The 22,510-nt window shown below is 45.6% G+C and overlaps 1 protein-coding gene across 1 annotated transcript; it reads right to left on the reverse strand.

Moving 5' to 3' along the window:
* Positions 1-525: 525 nt before the first annotated feature.
* On the reverse strand, positions 526-21,019 carry LOC144481868 (uncharacterized). The gene is made up of 5 exons (XM_078201013.1): positions 20,874-21,019; positions 19,838-19,913; positions 14,449-15,507; positions 10,384-10,510; positions 526-1,745 (listed from the first exon to the last, which is right to left on the reverse strand). The coding sequence occupies exons 3-5, from the start codon at positions 15,396-15,398 to the stop codon at positions 648-650; spliced, it is 2,175 nt and encodes a 724-aa protein (XP_078057139.1). The 5' UTR covers positions 15,399-15,507; positions 19,838-19,913; positions 20,874-21,019; the 3' UTR covers positions 526-647.
* Between the last annotated feature and the right edge of the window lie 1,491 nt (positions 21,020-22,510).

Raw genomic sequence — 22,510 nt, forward strand, 5'->3', positions numbered from 1 at the left:
CTCTTCTCCCCTCATCCTTCCCCCACTCCCTCTCCTCCCTCCACCCTCTCCCTCTCCACTCCCGCCTCCAACCCACACCCTCCCTCCCGATCTCCCCTCCCTCTCCCTCCACCTTCCCCTCAGCCACTCACCCCTCCTCCACCCTCTCCCTCCCCTTACCTCTCCTCTTCCTGCCCCTCCCCTCCCACTCTCTCCCTCCACCCTGTCTTCTCCCCTTCTCACCCCTCTTCTTCCCCTCCCCCATCTTCCCACTTCCCTCTACCCCCTCCCCTCCTCCACCCACTCCTGTCCCGCCTCCCCTCCTCCACCCCACCCCTCCTCTACCCCGCCCCCTCTATCCCCTTCCCTCCCCTCCCCCCACCACCTCCCCTCACCCTCCATCCTCAACCCCCCTCCCCCCAATCTCTCCACCCCTCCCCTTCCTCCTCCCCTCTCTCCCCTCCTCCCCCGAGAGACCGAGAGGGAGAGTTCTTCAATCAACTAAGTTGTGTTCAGATTTTTTCTCAAAAGAATCAACACACCGTATGTATCACCAAGCTAATTTATTTTACTCATTGTATTCTCACATAAAAGTAGACATGAGTTTATTAACATCAACAAAAATAGACATTAAGCCCTGGATGTGATTAACAGAAAAAAAATCAGTATCATAATATGTGAATCTGCTGGTGTCTCAGTAGGTGGGATGACTGAGTGAATCCCTTCCCACACTGGGAGCAGATGAACGGTCTCTCCCCAGTGTGAACCCGCTGGTGTGCGGAGAGTTGAGATGATTGCCCGAACCCAGCCCCACAGTGAGAACACCTGAATGGTCTCTCATCTGTGTGAACATGTTGATGGGACTTCAGCTCACTGGAACGCTTATAGCACCTTTCACAATGTGGACATTTGAAAGGTCTCTCGTCAGTGTGAACTCGCTGGTGTGTCAACAGGTTAGCTGACTGAGTGAATCCCTTCCCACACTTGGAGCAGGTGAATGGTTTCTCCCCAGTGTGAACTCGTTGGTGCACAGCGAGGTCAGATGACGTCTTAAACCCAGTGCCACAGTGAGAGCATCTGAACGGTCTCTCGTCAGTGTGAACACGTTGATGGGACATCAATTCCCCAGAACTTTTATAGCACTTCCCACAGTCTGGGCATTTAAAAGGTCTCTGGTCACTGTGAACCCGCTGGTGTGTCAGCAGGTTGGATGACTGAGTGAATCCCTTCCCACAGTGAGAACATGTGAATGGCCTCTCCCCAGTGTGAACTCGCTGGTGTGCAGTGAGTTGAGATGACCATCTGAACCCAGTCCCACAGTTCGAGCACCTGTACGGTCTCTCGTCAGTGTGAACACGTTGATGGGACATCAGATCCCCAGAGCTTTTAAAGCACTTCCTGCAGTCTGAACATTTAAAATGTTTCTCCTCAGTGTGAACTTGCTGGTGTCTCAGCAGGTGGGATGAATGAGCGAATCCTTTCCCACACACCAGACAGGCGAATGGTTTCTCCCCAGTATGGATGCGCCGATGAGTTTCCAGTCGGGATGGGTAACTGAATCCCTTCCCACAATCCCCACATTTCCACGGTTTCTCTGCGTTGTGACTGTGTTTATGTTTTGATAGGTCTGATGATTGGCTGAATCCCCGTCCGGACGCTTTCGCCCCACTGTGAACGGTGCTTTTTCCTTCCATGTTCAAAATCCGATGATATTCAGGATACGATAAATTGGACGAATCTGTCAGATCCTGATGTGATGTTTGGTGTCAGTTTCCAAAGTGCAAACCCTCTCCTTCTCACATTCTGTGAAATTGATTTAAAACAGAAGAAAGGTCATAGAATCCCGACACTGCAGAAGCGGGCCATTCAGCGCATTGAGTTTGCACCAACTCTCTGACAGAATATATTACCCAAGTTGTCTCCCCATAACCTCACACATTGACCACGGCTATTCCAGCTAAACTACACTTCTTGGGGCATTAAGGGGGAAATTTACCACAGTCAATCCACCTAACCCGCACATCTTTTGACTGTGGGAGGAACATAAGAACATAAGAAATAGGAGCAGGAGTAGGCCATCTGGCCCTTCGAGCCTGCCCCGCCATTCAACAAGATCATGGCTGATCTGAAGCGAATCAGTTCCACTTACCCGCCTGCTCCCCATAACCCCTAATTCCCTTATCGATCAGAAAACTATCTACCCGTGATTTAAACATATTCAACGAGGAAGCCTCCACCACTTCAATGGGCAGAGAATTCCAGAGATTCACTACCCTCTGAGAGAAGAAGTTCCCCCTCAACTCTGTTCTGAACCGGCCCCCCCTTATTTTGAGGCTGTGCCCTCGAGTTCTGGTTTCCCTTCTAAGTGGAAAGAATCTCTCCACCTCTACCCTATCCAGCCCCTTCATTATCTTATATGTCTCTATAAGATCACCCCTCATCCTTCTAAACTCCAACGAGTACAGACCCAATCTGTTTAATCTCTCCTCATAAGCTACACCCCTCATCTCCGGTATCAACCTGGTGAACCTTCTCTGCACTCCCTCCAAGGCCAATATATCATTTCGCAAATAAGGGGACCAAAACTGCACACAGTACTCCAGTTGCGGCCTCACCAGCGCCTTGTACAGTTGCAGCAAGACCTCCCTGCTTTTATATTCTATCCCCCTCGCGATAAAGGCCAACATTCCATTCGCCTTCTTGATCACCTGCTGCACCTGCAGACTGAGTTAGAACATAGAACATAGAACAGTACAGCACAGAACAGGCCCTTCGGCCCACGATGTTGTGCCGACCTTCATCTGAAACCAAGATCAAGCTATCCCACTCCCTACCATCCTGGTGTGCTCCATGTGCCTATCCAATAACCGCTTAAATGTTCCTAAAGTGTCTGACTCCACTATCACTGCAGGCAGTCCATTCCACACCCCAACCACTCTCTGCGTGAAGAACCTACCTCTGATATCCTTCCTATATCTCCCACCATGAACCCTATAGTTATGCCCCCTTGTAATAGCTCCATCCACCCGAGGAAATAGTCTTTGAACGTTCACTCGATCTATCCCCTTCATCATTTTATAAACCTCTATTAAGTCTCCCCTCAATCTCCTCCGCTCCAGAGAGAACAGCCCCAGCTCCCTCAACCTTTCCTCATAAGACCGACACTCCAAACCAGGCAGCATCCTGGTAAATCTCCTCTGCACTCTCTCCAGCGCTTCCACATCCTTCTTATAGTGAGGTGACCAGAACTGCACGCAATATTCCAAATGCGGTCTCACCAAGGTCCTGTACAGTTGCAGCATAACCCCACGGCTCTTAAACTCCAACCCCCTGTTAATAAAAGCTAACACACTATATGCCTTCTTCACAGCTCTATCCACTTGAGTGGCAACCTTTAGAGATCTGTGGATATGGACCCCAAGATCTCTCTGTTCCTCCACAGTCTTCAGAACCCTACCTTTGACCCTGTAATCCACATTTAAATTTGTCCGACCAAAATGAATCACCTCACATTTATCAGGGTTAAACTCCATTTGCCATTTTTCAGCCCAGCTTTGCATCCTATCTATGTCTCTTTGCAGCCTACAACACCCCTCCACCTCATCCACTACTCCACCAATCTTGGTGTCATCAGCAAATTTACTGATCCACCCTTCAGCCCCCTCCTCTAAGTCATTAATAAAAATCACAAAGAGCAGAGGACCAAGCACCGATCCCTGCGGCACTCCGCTAGCAACCTGCCTCCAGTCCGAAAATTTTCCATCCACCACCACCCTCTGTCTTCGATCAGATAGCCAGTTACCTATCCAATCGGCCAACTTTCCCTCTATCCCACACCTCCTTACTTTCATCATAAGCCGACCATGGGGGACCTTATCAAACGCCTTACTAAAATCCATGTATATGACATCAACCGCCCTACCTTCATCAACACACCTAGTTACCTCCTCAAAAAATTCTATCAAATTTGTGAGGCACGATTTGCCCTTCACAAATCCGTGCTGACTATCCCGGATTAATCCGCATCTTTCTAAATGGTCGTAAATCCCATCCCTAAGGACCTTTTCCATCAATTTACCAACCACCGAAGTCAGACTAACCGGTCTATAATTACCAGGGTCATTTCTATTCCCTTTCTTAAACAGAGGAACAACATTTGCCACTCTCCAGTCCTCTGGCACCATCCCCGTGGACAGCGAGGACCCAAAGATCAAAGCCAAAGGCTCTGCAATCTCATCCCTCGCCTCCCAAAGAATCCTAGGATACATTTCATCAGGCCCAGGGGACTTATCGACCTTCAGTTTATTCAAAACTGCCAATACATCCTCCCTCCGAACATCTATTTCCTCCAGCCTATTAGCCTGTAACACCTTCTCTTCCTGAAAAACATGGCCCCTCTCCTTGGTGAACACTGAAGAAAAGTATTCATTCATCACCTCGCCTATCTCTACTGATTCCATACACAAGTTCCCACAAGTGCGATTCGTGCACAAGGACCCCCAGGTCCCTCTGCACAGTCACACGATGTAATTTTTCTCCATTTAAATAATATTCCAATTTACTATTATTTCTTCCAAAGTGGATAACCTCACATTTGCCAACGTTATATTCCATCTGCCAGATCCTCGCCCACTCGCTCAGCCTATCCAAATCTCTCTGCAGACTTTCCGCGTCCTCCACGCAATTCGCTTTCCCACTCACCTTCGTGTCATCAGCAAACTTGAATACCCTAGATTCAGTCCCCTCCTCCAGATCATCTATGTAAATGGTAAACAATTGAGGCCCCAGCACTGATCCCTGCGGCACGCCACTGGTCACCAACTGCCAACCAGAAAAGCACCCATTTATCCCAACTCTCTGCTTCCTGTTAGATAGCCAATCCCCAATCCACGCCAACACCTTACCCCTAACTCCGTGTACCTCAATCTTCTGCAGCAACCTTTTGTGAGGCACCTTATCGAACGCCTTCTGGAAATCTAAAAACACCACATCCACTGGTTCCCCTCTGTCAACCGCACTAGTGACATCTTCATAAAAGTCCAGTAGATTCGTCAAACACGACTTTCCCTTCATGAATCCATGCTGCGTCTGCTTGATCGAACCATTCTTATTCAGGTGCTCTGTTATTTCCTCTTTAATAATGGACTCTAGCATCTTCCCAACTACGGACGTTCAGCTAACCGGCCTGTAGTTACCCGCCTTTTGTCTACTTCCTTTTTTAAACAGCGGCGTAACAGTAGCTGTTTTCCAGTCAGCCGGCACTACCCCAGAGTCCAGCGAATTTTGATAAATTACTACTAACACATCTGCTATTACCTCAGCCATTTCTTTCAGTACCCTGGGATGCATTCCATCCGGGCCCGGGGACTTGTCTACCTTCAGTCCTATTAGTCTATCAAGCACCACCTCCTTAGTAACAGTAATTGTATTAAGGACCTCCCCTCCCACCAACTCTCGATCTCTAATATTTGGCAAACTATTTGTGTCTTCCACTGTGAAGACCGACACAAAGAACTTATTTAAAGTCTCAGCCATTTCCTCGTTTTCCACTATTAAATCCCCCCTCTCATCTTCCAAGGGTCCAACATTCACTCTAGCCACTCTATTCCTTTTTATATACTTGTAAAAACTTTTACTATCATTTTTTATATTTTGAGCTAGTTTCGTTTCATAATCTATCTTTCCTTTCTTAATCGCTTTCTTAGTCGTTCTTTGTTTTTCTTGAAAGCTTTCCCAATCCACTAATTCTCCACTATTTTTGGCCACTCTGTACGCATCTGATTTTATTTTAATACTCTCCTTTATTTCCTTCGTTATCCACGTCCGGTTATCCTTTTTCTTACAGTCCTTCTTTATCACCGGAATATATTTTTGCTGAGTACTTTAAAAAATCTCCTTAAAAATCCTCCACTGTTCCTCAGCTGTCCTACCTACCAGTCTGCTCGCCCAGTCTACATTAGCCAATTCCACCCTCATCCTATCGTACTCCCCTCTGTTCAAGCAGAGGACACTGGTTTGGGACCCTACTTTCTCACCCTCCATCTGTATCAGAAATTCCACCATATTATGATCACTCATCCCAAGAGGATCCTTCACAAGAAGATCCTTAATCCTATCTGTCTCATTGCACAGAACCAGATCCAAGATAGCTCGCTCTCTCGTAGGTTCTGTAACATACTGTTCAATGAAACAATCCCGACAGCATTCCAAGAACTCTTCCTCAAGCCCTCCACGTCCAATTTGAGTCGACCAATCAATATGTAGGTTAAAATCCCCCATGATTATTGCCGTTCCACTTTTGCACGCATCCATTATTTGCTTGTTTATAGCCCTCCCCACCTCTAAGTTATTATTTGGGGGCCTATAGACCACGCCTACCAGTGTCTTTCTCCCCCTACTATTCCTCATCTCCACCCACAACGATTCCACGTTTTGCTCCTGAGAGCCTATGTCGTCTCTCACTACCGTCCTGATATTATCCTTTATTAACAAAGCTACCCCACCTCCTTTTTCTACCTGTCTATCCTTCCTAAATGCCTGATAACCTTGTATATTCAGTTCCCAGTCCCGGTCACCCTGCAACCACGTTTCTGTGATGGACACTAGATCATATTCATTTGTATGGATTTGTGCCATCAACTCATTTACTTTGTTTCGAATGCTTCGTGCATTCAGGCAAAGTGTCTTTATGCCAGCCTTTATCTGGACCCGGTTTGTTGAAGCGCTACTTACATCTCCCAAGCCCTCTCCTCCTTTAGCTAGTTGTTTATTCACTATACTCCTGGCATTGGAGTAGACACCTCTCAATCCTATGGTCTGACCTCTCCCCATCTCTGTTCCCAGTCCACCTGCCCTCTTGCACTGCCTATAACCCTTCTCTGTTTGCGAGCTACCTTCCTCACTCTCAGTCACGTCGCTTTGATCCCCTCCCCCCAACCTATCTAGTTTAAACTCTCCTCAGTCGCCTTAGCCAACCTTCCTGCCAGGATATTGGTCCCCCTGGGATTCAAGTGCCACCCGTTTTTAGTATACAGGTCACACCTGCCCCTAAAGAGGTCCCAATGGTCCAGGAACCTGAATCCCTGCCCCCTGCACCATTCCCTCAGCCACACATTCATCCTCCACCTCACTCCATTCCTTTCCTCACCTTCCCGTGGCACAGGCAGCAATCCCGAGATTACTACCTTTGCTTTCCTCCTTCTCAGCTGTCTCCCTAATTCCCTATACTCTTTTTTCATGTTCCCTTCCCCCTTCTTACCCACATCAGCGGTACCAATATGTACCGCTACCTCCGGCTCCTCTCCCTCCCACCTCAGGATTTCTGGGACTTGCCCAGCGACATCCTGGATCCCAGCCCCAGGGAGGCAGACCACCATGCGAGACTCCCGCCTGCCTCCGCAAATTCGCCTGTCCGTCCCCCTGACTGTCGAGTCCCCGATTAATACCGCCTTCCTCCTTTCCTTAGCCCTCTGAGTTACAGGGCCGGACTCCACCCCGGAGACACGACCACTGCTGCTTCCCCCAGATGGGCTGTCCCCCCCAACAGTACTCAGACAGGAGTACTTGTTATGTAGGGGCACTTCCACCGGGGTGCTCTCAATCACCGTGTTTTACCCTTCCTGGCTGTCACCCACTTGGCCTCCTCCCGTGGCCCTGGTGTGACCACCTGATGATAGCTCAAGTGACTCCATCCCTCTCCCTGACAACAGTCTGAAGCTGAACTATACAGTTTACAATTTTGGTGTCGCAGTTGACTACAAGATGAGCTTCCAACCACATACCCACACCATCACCAAGATGGCTTATTTCCACCTCAGTAACATCATCCAACTCCACCCTAGTCTCAGCTCATCTGCTGCTGAAACTCCCATCCATTCCTTTGTTACCTTGAGGCTTAACTATCCAAATGCACTCCGGGCCAGCCCTCCACATTTAATCTCCCTGTAATCTTTAGCTCATCTGAAACTCTGTGGTCCATTTGCTGACTTGCAACAAGTCTTCATACAAAGAATTGTACAGCACAAGAAAAGGCCCTTCAGCCCACTGAGCCTGCACCGGCACATGACACCTTTCTACACTAAAGACTGGTTGCCTCTACGCGGTCCATATCCCCCTATTCCTTGCCAATTCATATATCTGCCAAGATGCCTCTTAAACTTTGCTATTGTATCTGTTTCTACCACCTCCTCTGACAGCACAATCCAGGCATTTACCCTAGCTAGTCCCTCTGACACTAAGAGGCAATGTAGCATGGCCAATCCACCACAAATGACTGTTTTTTCATTTAACTGGGCCACAAGCTCTGGAATTTCCTCCTTGAACCTCTCCACCTCACTTTCCACCTTTACGATTCAGTTTAAAACCTCCCTCTCTGACCAAGCTTTTGTTCATCTGCCGTAATATCTGTTCATGTGGCTCAGTTTCAAATGTTACTTTGTAACATTTTGATGAAATGACTCAGGATCATAGAGTTGTATTGTGCAGAAAAGGCCATGCGGCCCATCGGGTCTACACCGACAATAACTGCCACTAAGTTGTCCCACATTCCAGCACTTGGCCCACATCCTTCAATGTTATATTTCCAGTGCTTTCAAGTTCTCATCCAAATAGTTTTAAAGATTTTAAGGTCTTCAGCCTCCATTAACTTCCCAGGCAATGCATTCCAAATTCCCACCACCCTCCGAGTGAATAGGCTTTTTCTCAAATCCCCTCTGAATCTCCTGCTCCATACCCTAAAACTATGCCCCTCGTGGTTGACCCCTCAATCAAAGAGAACAGCTGCTTCCTATTCACCCTATCTAAACCCCTCATAATCATGTACACTCCCCCCACAGCCTTTTCTACTCTAAAGAAAACAATCCAAGCCTATCCAGACTCTCCTTATAGCTCAAATGCTCCATCCCAGGCAACATCCTGTTGAATCTCCTCTGTACCCACTCTTGTGCTATCACATTCTTCCTATCGTAAGGTGACCAGAATTGCACAAAATATTCCAGCTGTGATCTAATCAACGTCTGTACAGCTCCAACATTACCTCCTTGTTCTTATACTCTATGCCACGACTGATAAAGGCAAATGTTCCATATGCCTTCTTAACTACTCCCTTCAACTCCTCTGCTGCCTTTAGGGATCTGCAAACAACTGCCCCAAAATCCATCTGTTCCTCTGAGCTTCTTAGTGTCCTACCATTCATTAAATACTGCCTCATCTTGTTATTTCTTCCAAAGTGCATCATCTTGCAGTTATGAGGGTTAATTGCCATCGACCGCTGCTCTGCCCACCTGACCAACCCATCTATATCTTGTTGTAACCCGCAAACTTTTTCTTCACTATTAATCACCCGACCAAACTTGGTGTTATCTGCAAACCTACTTATTGTTCCCTGCACATTCTCACGAACCTCCTTCTAGCTCTTCCCTTTGGGTCTTATTACTAAGCCAGTTTCGGATCCATGTCACCAGGTTTCCCTGAATTCCTTGTGTACAACTTTCTAAATCAGTCTTCCACGTGGGACCTTGTCAAAAGCTTTGCTAAAATCCATATATCTACATCAACTGCACTTCCCTCAGCCATACAATTGGCCACTTTTTCAAAAAATTCCATCACATTTGTTCGGCATGTCCTCCCTCTGATAAAGCTTTCAAAATGCAGCACTTCAGACTTATCAGGGTAAAATACAAACTGCCACTGCTCTGCCCATCTGAGCAACCCATTTATATATTTCTGTAACCTACAACCTTCTTCTTCACGATTAACCAACGTACCAATCTTGGTGTCATCTGCAAACCTACTAATTATTCCCCCCCACATTCTCTTCTATGTCGTTAACAAACAATAAGGGATCCTTGTGGACACCAGTTTCCAGTCACTCATCAGCCTTCTACCACCACTCTCTGTGTTCTATTATTAAGCCAATCTTGGATGCATCTTGCCAAGTTTCCTTGAATTCTATGTGATTCAACTTTCGCAATCAGTCTCCCATCTGGGACATGATCAATGCCTTTGCTAAAATCCACATATCTAAATTAACTGCATTTCCCTCATCCACACACTTGATCACTTCTTCGAAAAATTCCATCAGATTTGTTAGGCATGTCATCCCTCTGAAAAAGCTATGCTAACTATCTCTAATCAACCCAAGTGGAGATTAATTCTCTCCTCCAGAATTTTCTCCAATAGTTTCCCTTGAGGTGTGATTCACCAGTCTGCAATTTCCTGGTTCATCTTTACTTCCCTTCTTGAGGAATGCAACCACATTAGCCATTCTTCAGTCATCTGTCACTCCCCCCGCCCCGGCCAGAGAGGAATTAAAAATTTGTGTCAGTTGGAATTTCCTGCTTCCCTCCCACAGCAGTCTGAGATGCAATTCATCTGGGCCTGGGGATTTGTTGAAGCCTCCAATACCTCCTCACTTCCTGTGTCAAATTGCTGAAGGTTCTCACAGTTCCTTTTCTTGAATTCTGTACCTACGTCCTCCTTCTCTTGAGTGAAGACAGATGAGAAGTATTCATTTAACACCTTTTTGAATTTCCTACAGCTTGAAACACAGATTGTTCCCTTGGTTTCTAATGGGCCCCACTCTTTCCGGGAATGTATTTATAGAATATCTTAGGATTCTCCCGAATCTTGTTCCCAACTCCTTTTTCATGATCCCTTTTTGCTCTTCGAATTGGAAAGTTTTATGATGTTCAAGTCACAATATAAATACAGATATAGTCACTGCTTTGGACATACAGGGTTGTTCTGCCTCATCAGACATTCTGAGTGTGACACAGTTTGATGGACAAGTTGTTCCCACATTGCCCCCTCCAAAGATGACGGCCACGCACGCGCCTTGTCCCCAATGAAGATGATGTGGAGATGCTGGCGTTGGACTGGGGTGGCAACAATGAGAAGTCTCACAACACCAGGTTAAAGTCAAAAATGTTTATTTGGAATCACACGCTTTGGGAGCGCTGCTCCTTCATCAGCTGAGTGGAAAGGTTGGTTTCACAAATATGTCATATATAGACAAAGACACAAGTGCAAGATAATGGTTGGAATGTGAGTCTTTACAGGTAATCAAGTCTTTATTGATTCGATTTATTTTTGTTACATGTATTAGTATACAGTGAAACATATTGTTTGTTGCACACTATACAAAGCATACCATTCATAGAGAAGGAAAGAAGACAGTGTAGAATGTAGTGTTACAGTCATAGCTAGGGTGTAGAGAAAGATCAACTTAATGTGAGGTAGGTCCAAAAGTCTGATGGCAGTGTGGAAGAAACTGTTTGAGTCAGTTGGTACATGACCTCAGATTTTTGTATCTTTTTCCTGACGGAAGAAGGTGGAAGAGAATATCGGGGTGCATGGGGTCCTTAATTATGCTGGCTGCTTTGCTGAGGCAGTGGGAAGTGTAGACAGAGTCAATGGATGGGAGGCTGGTTTGCATAATGAATTGGCTTATATTCACGACCTTTAGTAGTTTCTTGTGGTCTTGGCAAGAGCAGGCGCCATACCAAGCTGTGATACAACGAAAAAAAATGTTTTCTATGGTGCATCTGTAAAAGTTGCTGAGAGTCGTAGCTGACATGCCAAATTTCTTTAGTCTTCTGAGAAAGTAGAGGCATTGGTGGGCTTTCTTAACTATAGTTGGTGTTGGCATGGGGGGACCAGGACAGGTTGTTGGTGATCTGGACACCTAAAAACTTGAAGCTCTCAACCATTACAGGTATAGACAATGTGAGTGGAGAGAGGAATAATCACAGGTGAAAGAGGTGTGAATTGTCTCATGCCAGGACAATTTGTAGGACTTTGCGAGCCCAGGCCAAATGGTGGGGGTTACACGTAGTGTGACATGAACCCAAGATGCCGGTTGAGGCCATCCTCATGCGTGCAGAACCAGGCTATCAGTTTCTGCCCGGCGAAAAAAATTCACACCTCTTGAACCTGTGATTATCCCTCTCTCCACTTGCAGTGTTTTGTTTGCACTTCAGTCCCACGCTCCTGATCTACGGACACCTGGTGCGGAGAGTGGCGGGTCGGGATGGCGACCTCCTCGTGAACCTGCTCCTGGGCCTGGCGAAACGTGCCATTTACAGGTCCAGGCAGTGGGCAATCGAGGGGGCCGTCCATCCTGACTGTCTGCCCCTCTACCGCGGCTACGTTCGCGGCCAGGTGTCCCTGGAGAGGGAGCATGTGGTGTCCACGGGCGTAGTTGAGGCCTTCCGCACCCGTTGGGCACCGTAGGGGTTGGGGTGTGTTATCGACCCTAATAATCACATTATAATTTGATGTTTTTAAGTTTCCTTTGTACTTTGATTTTTGTTCGGGCTGCTCCCCCTCCTTTTGGGGAGCTGCCCCTTTTACTTTGTCCTGATTTAACTTGAGTTTGTTTTTGGTTTGACCTGAAAAGAGACCACTTGCAGTATCTGTAAAGACTCGCATTCCAACCATTATTCACATTCCAATCTGTAATTATGTTGCAATTGTGTCTTTATCTTTATATGCCCTGTTTGTGAACTTAACTCCTCACTCACCTGATGAAGGGGCAGCACTCCGAAAGCTTGTGCTACCAAATAAGCCTGTTGGACTTCAACCTGGTGTTGAGACTTCTTACTGTGCCCAATAAAGATGGCGGCTCTCAACCGGGGTCTGAAATTGGGAGTAAACTGAGGCCGCGCTCGACGTTAAGAGAGAACTGACAACCGGCAAGTTATCTTTCGGGGTTTACGGCTTACGTAACATATTTACGAAACCTCTCCGCCGCCCGGCCAAATCTACCTCAATCTGGTGTTTTAATTCCACTTGGAAACCTTCCACATCCGATAAAGAACCCTCTATCGCTATTACTCACATTGCGCATGCTCCACTCCCAGCCCCGCCCCTCATTCACTCCGATTGGTTGGAGGACCAGTTGCTCCCACTTGTCTCCAGCCCCGCCTCTCTCTTCCTATTGGTCCGGAGGTGCTGTCAATCAGCCGGGCATTGTGATGGTTTCAGATGGTGAGAGCAGCCACAGACTCAGGCTGACTTGCTGATTATTGGCAGCATTTTCTGTTTGGGAATGAGAGCAAGAGATGGATGGTCAGTTCCCCTGTGTCCAGGGCTGGGGGATTCACACTCATTTCCCCAGGACACTCATTATCACTGCAACTTTACAGGAGAGAGTCCCCGTTTCAATCCCGCCTGCAAACTTTGTTTAAAAATTATCCAAACTAGAAGAATTTAGAGATTAAATGGGAGATAACAGATATAATTTAACACAGAAAAATATGAGGTAATGCATTTTATCAGTTAAAAATGTTTACATACAGACTAAATGGTTTAAGTTGCAGAGGAAAAGACGACAATGGAAAACTAGTTAACATCTTGTCTTATTAATCAGCAGGTACAAAACTCCAGTCTCAGCAACTTTAAAACTTTATCAGGAAATATAAACTGAGCAGGGAGGATGGTTACCAGGCACTGCAGTGCTGACAGTAAGCAGCGTCATTCAGTCCAACTGATCCTCTCCCTGTCCCTTGAAAGGTGGAGAACTGGGCACCCTGTCTCCAAACACATCCGACCATGTTCACACTGAGAATACGGTAAGAAGTCTCACAACACCAGGTTAAAGTCCAACAGGTTTATTTGGTAGCAAATAAACATTGACATATGAACATATGACAATAAACATATTTGCTACGAAATAAACCTGTTGGACTTTAACCTGGTGTTGTGAGACTTCTTACTGTGTTCACCCCAGTCCAACGCCGGCATCTCCACATCACACTGAGAATCTCAGGGTGAGGGACTGGGACATCCTGTCCCCAAACACATCCCACCTGTTCACACTGAGAATGTCAGAAGGATTGCATCTTGAACAGTGTGGACAAGAAACCGAGTGTAGAGATTGGGAAGGGGTTTGCAAGAATTATGGGTCAATGTTTAATTTTGAGGAGGTGATGATGAATCCATTCTTGAGAGAGGGGCAGTAGCTGAAGAGAGATAAGTGTTCACAATATCAGTCATTGTGGGGAAATTGGGAGATCAGTAATATGATTCAATGGAAGAGATGGTGAGTCTCATGGGCAAAATGAGCATTGACAACACGAGTGGAGATAAATTCGAGAAAGCTGTGATTTCAGGATTCAGACAAGGGGGGAGCTTTAGAGACAGTTTGTCCCAGTGGGCTAGTGTAAGGAAGGGAAACAGCAGAGGCAGATGATGGGATTGTCTGAATCTCAGTGACAAAGAAGCTCCATTTGCTCCTTAGACTTGTTGGAGGTGAGGATGGAGGAGACAGGAGAGGGAGAGACCTTCAAAAGAAATTAACTTGTATTTGTGATGTTAAAGAAATTCAATAAAAATAAAAATCGAATTTATTTGAATTCTAGTCAGAGTATTCACCACTCTAAATGGGTTGGCATTTATTAGCATCAGCAGAAACAAACCCGAATGAACATGGTTCAGTCCCGAGTCTGATTGACAGCAAAATCCAATCACTTGTGAATTTGCTGGTGTTTCAGCAGGTTGGATGACTGACTGAATCCCTTCCCACACTGAGAGCAGGTGAACGGTTTCACCCCAGTGTGAATTTCCTGGTGCGCAGTGAGTTGAGATGACCACCTGAACCCAGTCCCACAGTAAGAGCACTTGAACGGTCTCTTGTCAGTGTGAATACGTTGATGGGACATCAGGTTCCCAGAAATTTTAAAACACTTCCCACAATCTGGACATGTAAAAGGTCTCTCATCAGTGTGAACTTGCTGATGTTTCAGTAGGTGGGCTGACTGAGTGAATCCCTTCCCACACTGGGAGCAGGTGAACGGTCTCTCCCCTGTGTGACTTCGCTGATGCACAGTAAGTTGAGATGATGTCTTGAACCCTGACCTGCACTGAGAACATCTGAATGGTTTCTCATCAGTGTGAACACGTTGATGGGTCATCAGATTCCCAGAACTTTTATAGCACTTCCCACAGTCTGAGCATTGAAAAGGTCTCTCATCAACATGAACTAGCTGGTGCTTAAGCAGGTTGGATGACTGAGTGAATCCCATCCCACACTGAGAGCAGGTGAACGGCCTCTTCCCAGTATGAATTTCCTGGTGTGCAGTGAGTTGAGATGACCATCTGAACCCCATCCCACAGTGAGAACATCTGAACGGTCTCTCATCAGTGTGAACACGTTGATGGGATATCAGTTCCCCGGAACTTTTAAAGCACCTCTCACACGCTGGGCATTTAAAAGGTTTCTCAACAGAGTGAACTTCCTGGTGTCTCAGTAGGTGGGATGAACGAGTGAATCCCTTCCCACACTCGGTGCAGATGAATGGTCTCTCCCCAGTGTGAGTGCGCCGATGGGTTTCCAACACTGATGGGTAATCAAATCCCTTCCCACAATCTCCACATTTCCACAGTTTCTCCCCGTTGTGATCAGTGCTTTTTCTGTCCATTTCCAAATGCTGATGATCCTCAGAACCTGATGAACTGAGAAACTCTATCAGGTCCTGACGTGATATTTGGTTTCAGTTTCCTGATTGAAAATCCTCCCCTTCTCACAGCCTGTGAAAGTAATTCAAAAGAGAATAAAGGGAGTGAGAGAGAACCCACAAAGGCAGGTCATGAAATTGAGCTGAATGAATCAGGTAAACTTGCGGGGCCAGCACGAGGAAACAATTACTATGAAATGACGTGACTTGAATAGGATAGTTAAGAAGCCATATGGGACACTTGCTTTTATTAGTCGTGGCACAGAGTATAAGAACAAGGAGGTAATGTTGGAGTTGTACTGAGCATTGGTTAGGCCACAGCTGGAGTACTGTGTGCAGTTCTGGTCATCTCAGCACAGCGGGTGTACAGAGAAGATCCAGCAGGATATTGTCTGAGATGGAACATTTGAACTAAGAGAGACTGGATAAGCTTGGATTGTTTTCTTTATAGTAAGAAGTTTAACAACACCAGGTTAAAGTCCAACAGGTTTATTTGGTAGCAAAAGCCACACAAACAGTGACTAATGATGTGCCTCGGAGTGGATTTCATTTGACAAGGTGCCGCACCAAAGACTGCTGCATAAGATACAGGTGCACGGTGTTACGGGTAATGTATTAGCATGGATAGAGGATTGGTTAACTAACAGAAAGCAAAGAGTGGGGGTAAATGGGTGTTTTTCTGGTTGGTTGGTGATCAGTGACTAATGATGTGCCTCGGAGTGGATTTAGGACTGAGTTGAGGAGAACTTCTTCACACAAAGGGTTGTGAATCTGTGGAATACCCTGCCCAGTGAAGCAGTTGAGGCTACTTTATTGAATGTTTTTAAGTAAAACAGGTTTATTTGGTAGCAAAAGCCACACAACAGTGTGGAGAACTTCTTCACACAAAGGGTTGTGAATCTGTGGAATACCCTGTCCAGTGAAGCAGTTGAGGCTACTTTATTGAATGTTTTTAAGGCAAGGATAGATAAATTTTTGAACAGTAAAGGAATTAAGAGTTATGGTGAGCGGGCGGGTAGGTGGAGCTGAGTCCAGGAAAAGATCAGCCATGATCTTATTGAATGGCGGAGCAGGCTCGAGGGGCCAGATGGCCTACTCCTGCTCCTAGTTCTTATGTTCTTATGATATTTCAAATGCTCAGATTCTGGCCTCTACTACCTTCCCAGGTAGTGCATTTCGGTTTCCCACCACCCTGAGTGTTTTTCTTTTCTCAAATCCCATCTGAATCTCCTGCTCCTCACCTTTTGGGTAGGAATCAGGCTGGTAAACCTTCACTGTACTCCTGCTATTGCAAGGGCATCCTTCCTCAGATAAGGACACCAAAACTGCACACAATACTCCAGGTGTGGCCTCACCAACGCCCTATACATTTGCAGCAAAACATCCCTATCCCTGTACTCAAATCCTCTCGCTATGAAGGCCAACATATCATTTGCCTTCTTTACTGCCTGCCGTACCTGTGTGTTGACTTTCAGCGACTGGTGCACGAAGATTCCAAGGTCTCATTGTGTGTCCACCTCTCTCAATTTACACCGAAGCAGTAATAATCTGTCTTCCTATTATTGCTACTAAATTATACTGCATCTGCCGTGCACATGCCCACACACTCAGCCTGTCCAAATCACCCTGAAGCATCTCTGCATCCTCCTCACAGCTCACCCTCCCACCCAACTTTACATCATCTGCAAATTTGGAGATAATACATTCAGTTCCCTCTTCCAGATCATTAATATATAATGTGAACAGTTGGAGTCCCAGCACAGATCCCTGCGGAACCCCACTACTCACTGACTGCCAATAAGAAAAATACACATTTATGCCAACTCTTTGCTTCCTATCTGCTAACCAGCTTTCTATCCATCTCAAGACATTACCTGCAATCCAAAGTGCTTTAACTTTACATAGTAGTCTGTTATGTGAAACCTTGTCAAAAGCCTTTTGCAAGTCTAATTAGACCACATCCACTAGTTCTCCTCAGTCAACTCTACTAGGTACATTCTCAAAGAATTCCAATAGATTCGTCAAGCATGATTTCCTTCCATGCTGAATTTGTCTGATTATACCACAGCCTTCCAAATGCCGAGTTATGAAATCCTTGATAATAGACTCTTGCAACTTCCCCAGTACCGACGTAAGGCTCACTGGTCTATAGTTCCCTGTTTTCTCTCGACCTCACTTTCTCAATAGCGGGCTTACATGAGCTACCCTCCAATCTGTAGGAACTAATCCAGAGTCCAAAGAATTTTGGAAAATAAACACCAATAGATCTACTATTTCCAGGGCCATTTCCTGAAGGACTTTGGGATGAAGATTATCAGGACCTGGAGATTTATCCACCAATCCAATCAATTTCACCGAAACCATTTCTCTACTAATGCTGATTTCCTTCAGCTCCTCACTAAAACATAGTTCTCTCAGCACTTCTGGTACATTGCTTCAGTCTTCACAAAGGAAGACATGAATAAAGTGTGAACCTAATTCCTCAGCCATTTTTTTATTCCCCATTATGAATTCTTCTGTTTCTGACTATAAAGAGCCTACATTTGTTTTCATCAATCTTTTTCTCTTTACATATCCATAGAAACTTTTACAGTCAGTTTTTATGTTCCCCGCGAGCGTAATTTCATACTCTATTTTTCCCTTCTTAATCAATCCCTTGATCCTCCTTTGCTAAATTTTAAACTATTATTTTATTAAACAATAAATCCTCAGGCCTATTGCTTTTTCTTGCCAATTTCTATGCTTCTTCCTTGAATCTGATACTATCTCTAATTTCCCTTGTAAGCCATGGTTTGGCCACAATTCCCTTACCACTCATGTACCAAACAGCAATAAACGACTTCTGGAGTTCACCTATTCATTCTTTAAATGCCTGCCCACTGTCTTTCCTTTCAGTAATGTTTCCCAGTCCATCATGGCCAATTCATGCCTCATACCATCATAGTTACCTTTATTGAGATTCAGGACCCAAGTCTCAGAATCAACTACATCATTATCCACCTTGACAAAGAACTCTACCATATTATGGTCACTCGTCCCCAAGGGTTCTCTCACAACTAGATCGCCAACTAATCCTTTCTCACTGCACAACACCCAGTCCAAGATGGCCGGCTCCCTTGTTGGTTCCTTAATGTATTGCTCCAGAAAACCATCCCGCATCCACTCCAGAAATTCCTCTTTTATTGTACTGTGGCTAATTTGACTCTCCTAATCTACATGCAGATTAAAATCACCCATAATCACAGATGTTCCTTTAACACATGCATCTCTGATTTCCTGTCTAATGCTTTTCCCAACATTACCACTGCAGTTTGGTGGTCTGTGTACCACCTACACCAATGTTTTTTGACCCTTGTTGTTTCTTAATTTGACCCATACAGATTCCCCATCATCTATACTAATATCTTTTCTCAATATCGTACCAATATCATCTATAATCAACAATGTAACTCTACCACCTTGTCCTTTCCGTCTGTCCTTCCTAAACACTGAATAGCCCTCAATGTTTAGTTCCCATCTTTGCTCACCTTGGAGCCAAGTCTCCGTAATGCCAACTATATCATACCCCTTTACATCTCTCTGTGCAACTAATTCAGCCATTTTGTTTCCAATGCTCCGAACATTCGGGTACAAATGCTTAAGATGGGCACCTTTTAACATTTCTTTTCTCTTTCCTATTAGGTTTTACTGTCCTTATCTAACTCTGACCCTTGATTTCTCTGCCTTACACTTTCCTTATTCTCTTTACTGTCTTTTCCTCTTGTTCTTAATTCCCCCAGCTCTGAATCCTTGCAACAGTTCCCAACCCCCCTGACATATTAGTTTGAACCCTCCCCAACCACTCTAGCAAGTACCCCCTTCCTCCCCTCAGGACATCAGTCCTGATCCTGCCCAGGTGTAACACGTCCAGTTGGTACAGGCCACACCTCCTCCAGAAACGGTCCCAGTGCCCGAGGAATCTGAAACCCTCCCCTCACAGCATTTTTTCAGCCACGTATTCATCCTACGTATCCAGCTGTTTGTACTCCGACTAGAAAGTAACCCTGAAATCACTACCTTTGAGGTCCAGATTGCTTCCCAGCTCCCTATATTTTACTTTTAGCACCTCACTGTTTTTTTACCTGTCATTTGTACCAACGTATACCACGACCACTGGCTGTTTGCCCTCCCCCTTCAGAATGTCCTCCAACCGCTCCGAGATATCCTTGACCCAAGCACCAGGAAGGCAACATATCATCCTGGAGTCTCGTTTGCAGCCACAGAAACGCCTATCTATACCCCTTAGAATTGATTTGGAACATAGTCTTACATGAAAAGTGTCATATAAGCACAAATTGTTGTTGATTTGGACACATATCACTGTTCCTTCATCACTGCTGTATGAATAACCGGTAACTCCATACCTAGCAGCATTGATCAAGAAAGACAAGCAACATCTTCTCCACAGGCAACTGGGGATTAACAATATAGTGAGAGTAGCTGTGAGAGAAAAACCAGAGTCAACATTACACATTGTTCAATAAAAATCACAGGGAACAAAAATGATGCAGAACTTGATGCTCAATTTAAGCTCAGAAGTGGAGGAGAAATGGAATATAATCAGGAATTGTTTTTCCTGCACTATGAAAGATACTGAGGGAAAATAAAGCTGGGAAGCCAGCAGCATATGGTCAGGGGATGGGCAGCAGTGCACACTTCATTTAGACAGTCATCAGAATTCTCAGGAAATTACAAAAGAGCTTAAATACACCTATTATTTGAACGGGGAGTTAAGAGAATGAAAGAGAGATGATCAGGAAGGGGCACAGGTGAAACAGAGTAATAACTGCAAATGGATTCAGATCTCTGGTAAAGGAGTCACATCAGCTCCAGAGACATGGAACCTCTCACTGATCATGAAAAGTTCTAAACAGTAGATGAGTGGTCAAAAATACACATCTCTGAAAGAAGGTCTCCTTTTTCAAGGTTAAAATCTCCTGTTGGAGCCTGCAGCTGGAAAGATACCAGAAGTACTGGAGTCAGAGAAAAATCTCCCAGTTGAGGAAATCACCGGTGAGCTGTGGTGATGTCACCGTGTCGCTGTGTGATGATGTCACAGACATGGACACAGCGCATCTGGGTCTGTGCAAACCAGAGATTACCAAACATTATGGAGGATGGGAGGGTGCAGAGGACATTTCCAAAATGATTTCAGTTGCTCGGTTATGCTGGAGATACTGGGGTTGCTCTCGCTCTCGAGCAAAGGAGATTGAGGAGAGATCTAATAAAGTGTACAAATTGATGACACTTTTAGATAAGGTAGATAAAAAAGTTGTTCACATCAGCTGATCATAAAAAGGAATAAAGGAAATAGATTTATGATTTGAGATAAGATATGCAGGGGGACGTAGGGAAGACATTTTACACAATGAATGTTAATAGACTGAACTCATAACTTACACTCAGGGAATAATAATACTCTGGTCCTGATGAATTGAGTCACTCTGTCAGATGTGATGTTTGATTTGAGGTTCCCATCTGCAAATCCTCCACACGTAATATCCCATAAAACAATTACAAAAAGTCATAGAACCATAGAGTTTCTACAGTACAGAGGAGGACATTTGGCCCATTGAGTTTAACCTGCCTCTGCGACAGAGCAATTTACCCAGGCCCTATCCCCATAATCCCACTTATCTCCTAACCTGAGAGGAAACCGGAGCATTTGGAGTGAATCCACACAGACACTGAGAGAGCCTGCAAACTCCACACATAGTCACCCAAGGCCGCAAGTGAACCCTTGCGCTGTGAGACAGCAGTGCTAACCACTGTGCCACCCATAGTCCATGATAGAAATTAAGACACAAACATTTCGCTTGTTTTGAGTTTTCTGTATGTAAATGCCCTCTTCTATTCCCCTGTAAAAGGAATTTCCAAAATCCATCAGTGAGTGTCCAGGATAGAAACTCTCAACATTCTCTCCTCCTGCTGCCTGGAACACGGTGAGCGCGCATGCGCCCTGCTGCACAGCCGCTCCCCGGGCCATCGCCAGTCTGTTCGCTGCAAACGCGGGGCCGCGAGTTTCTAATTTCGGGTCTACGGCCTTCACCAAGTATTTATCGAGCCTCCCTGCCCACTCCGCCGGCTCTATTCCGCCCACTCAGCCACTAACTGTTATTCCGCTGCATTCGCCATTTTCTCACCTGCTCTCCGCGGCTCCGCTCACAGAGCAGCACTGCGCACGCTCAGGGGAAAGACCGCACGACGCATGCTCCAATCGCTCTCCACAATGCGCATGTGCAAGGACCCAGCAGTGAAAATTGGGCGTTTTCTGGGCCGCTGTGAATGCTGGGTGAGAGCCGCCCCCCGCCGCCCACACCAAATAAAAACCCGTGATATTATTGCTATCATATCTAATTTTGTGATCCGGTGAAGATTGGATCCAAAGTGTCAAGATGCAAATCTTTTATAAAAACAAAACTCCTCAGATGCTGGAAATCTGAAATTGAAAGACAACGTACTGGAAAGTCTCAGGATGTGTGGAAACATCTTTTGAGAGAAAAACCGAGTTAAAGTTTCGAGTCCAGGTGACTTCTTCGTAATAAAAGTATTGCACCTGACAATCAAAATGCACGGGCCTCCACCATATTGCCGTTCTAGGTGGAATCAACAAGAGGACAAAATACTAGATATGAATTCTCTGGAGTAGGGTAATTAAGTGATTTATCGTTCCATACACTGAACATTTAAATAAGAACAATAAATGCTGGACAGACTGGGCAGATCTGGAAGCATCAAACATTCAAACTCCATCTTGTCAGTAAGAATGTGCCCATTGTGAATTTAACTATTTAACTAGAGTTCATTTATTAGTCACAAGTACGACTTACATTAACACTTCAATGAAGTTCCCCTCGTCACCACAGTCCAGCATCTGTTCAGGTCAATGCACCCTAACCAGCACATCATTCAGAATGTGCGAGGAAACCAGAGCACCCCCGGAGGAAACACACACAGAGACAGGGAGAACGTGCAAACGCCACACAGACAGTGACCCAGGCTGGGAATCAAACCCAGGTCCCTGGCACTGTGGAGCA

The sequence above is a fragment of the Mustelus asterias genome, chromosome X (genome assembly GCF_964213995.1).
Source record: "Mustelus asterias chromosome X, sMusAst1.hap1.1, whole genome shotgun sequence".
NCBI lineage: Eukaryota > Metazoa > Chordata > Chondrichthyes > Carcharhiniformes > Triakidae > Mustelus > Mustelus asterias.

Excerpts from the sequence above, each read along its gene's own strand:
- LOC144481868 (XM_078201013.1), bottom strand. The coding sequence starts at position 15,398 with ATGGACAGAAAAAGCACTGATCACAACGGGGAGAAACTGTGGAAATGT. Across the intron at positions 10,511-14,448 it reads AAACACCAGCAAATTCACAA|GAAATTCAAAAAGGTGTTAA; the intron begins GTGATTGGATTT and ends TTCAAGCTGTAG. Across the intron at positions 1,746-10,383 it reads TTGACACAGGAAGTGAGGAG|CACCAAACATCACATCAGGA; the intron begins GTATTGGAGGCT and ends TTTGGAAACTGA.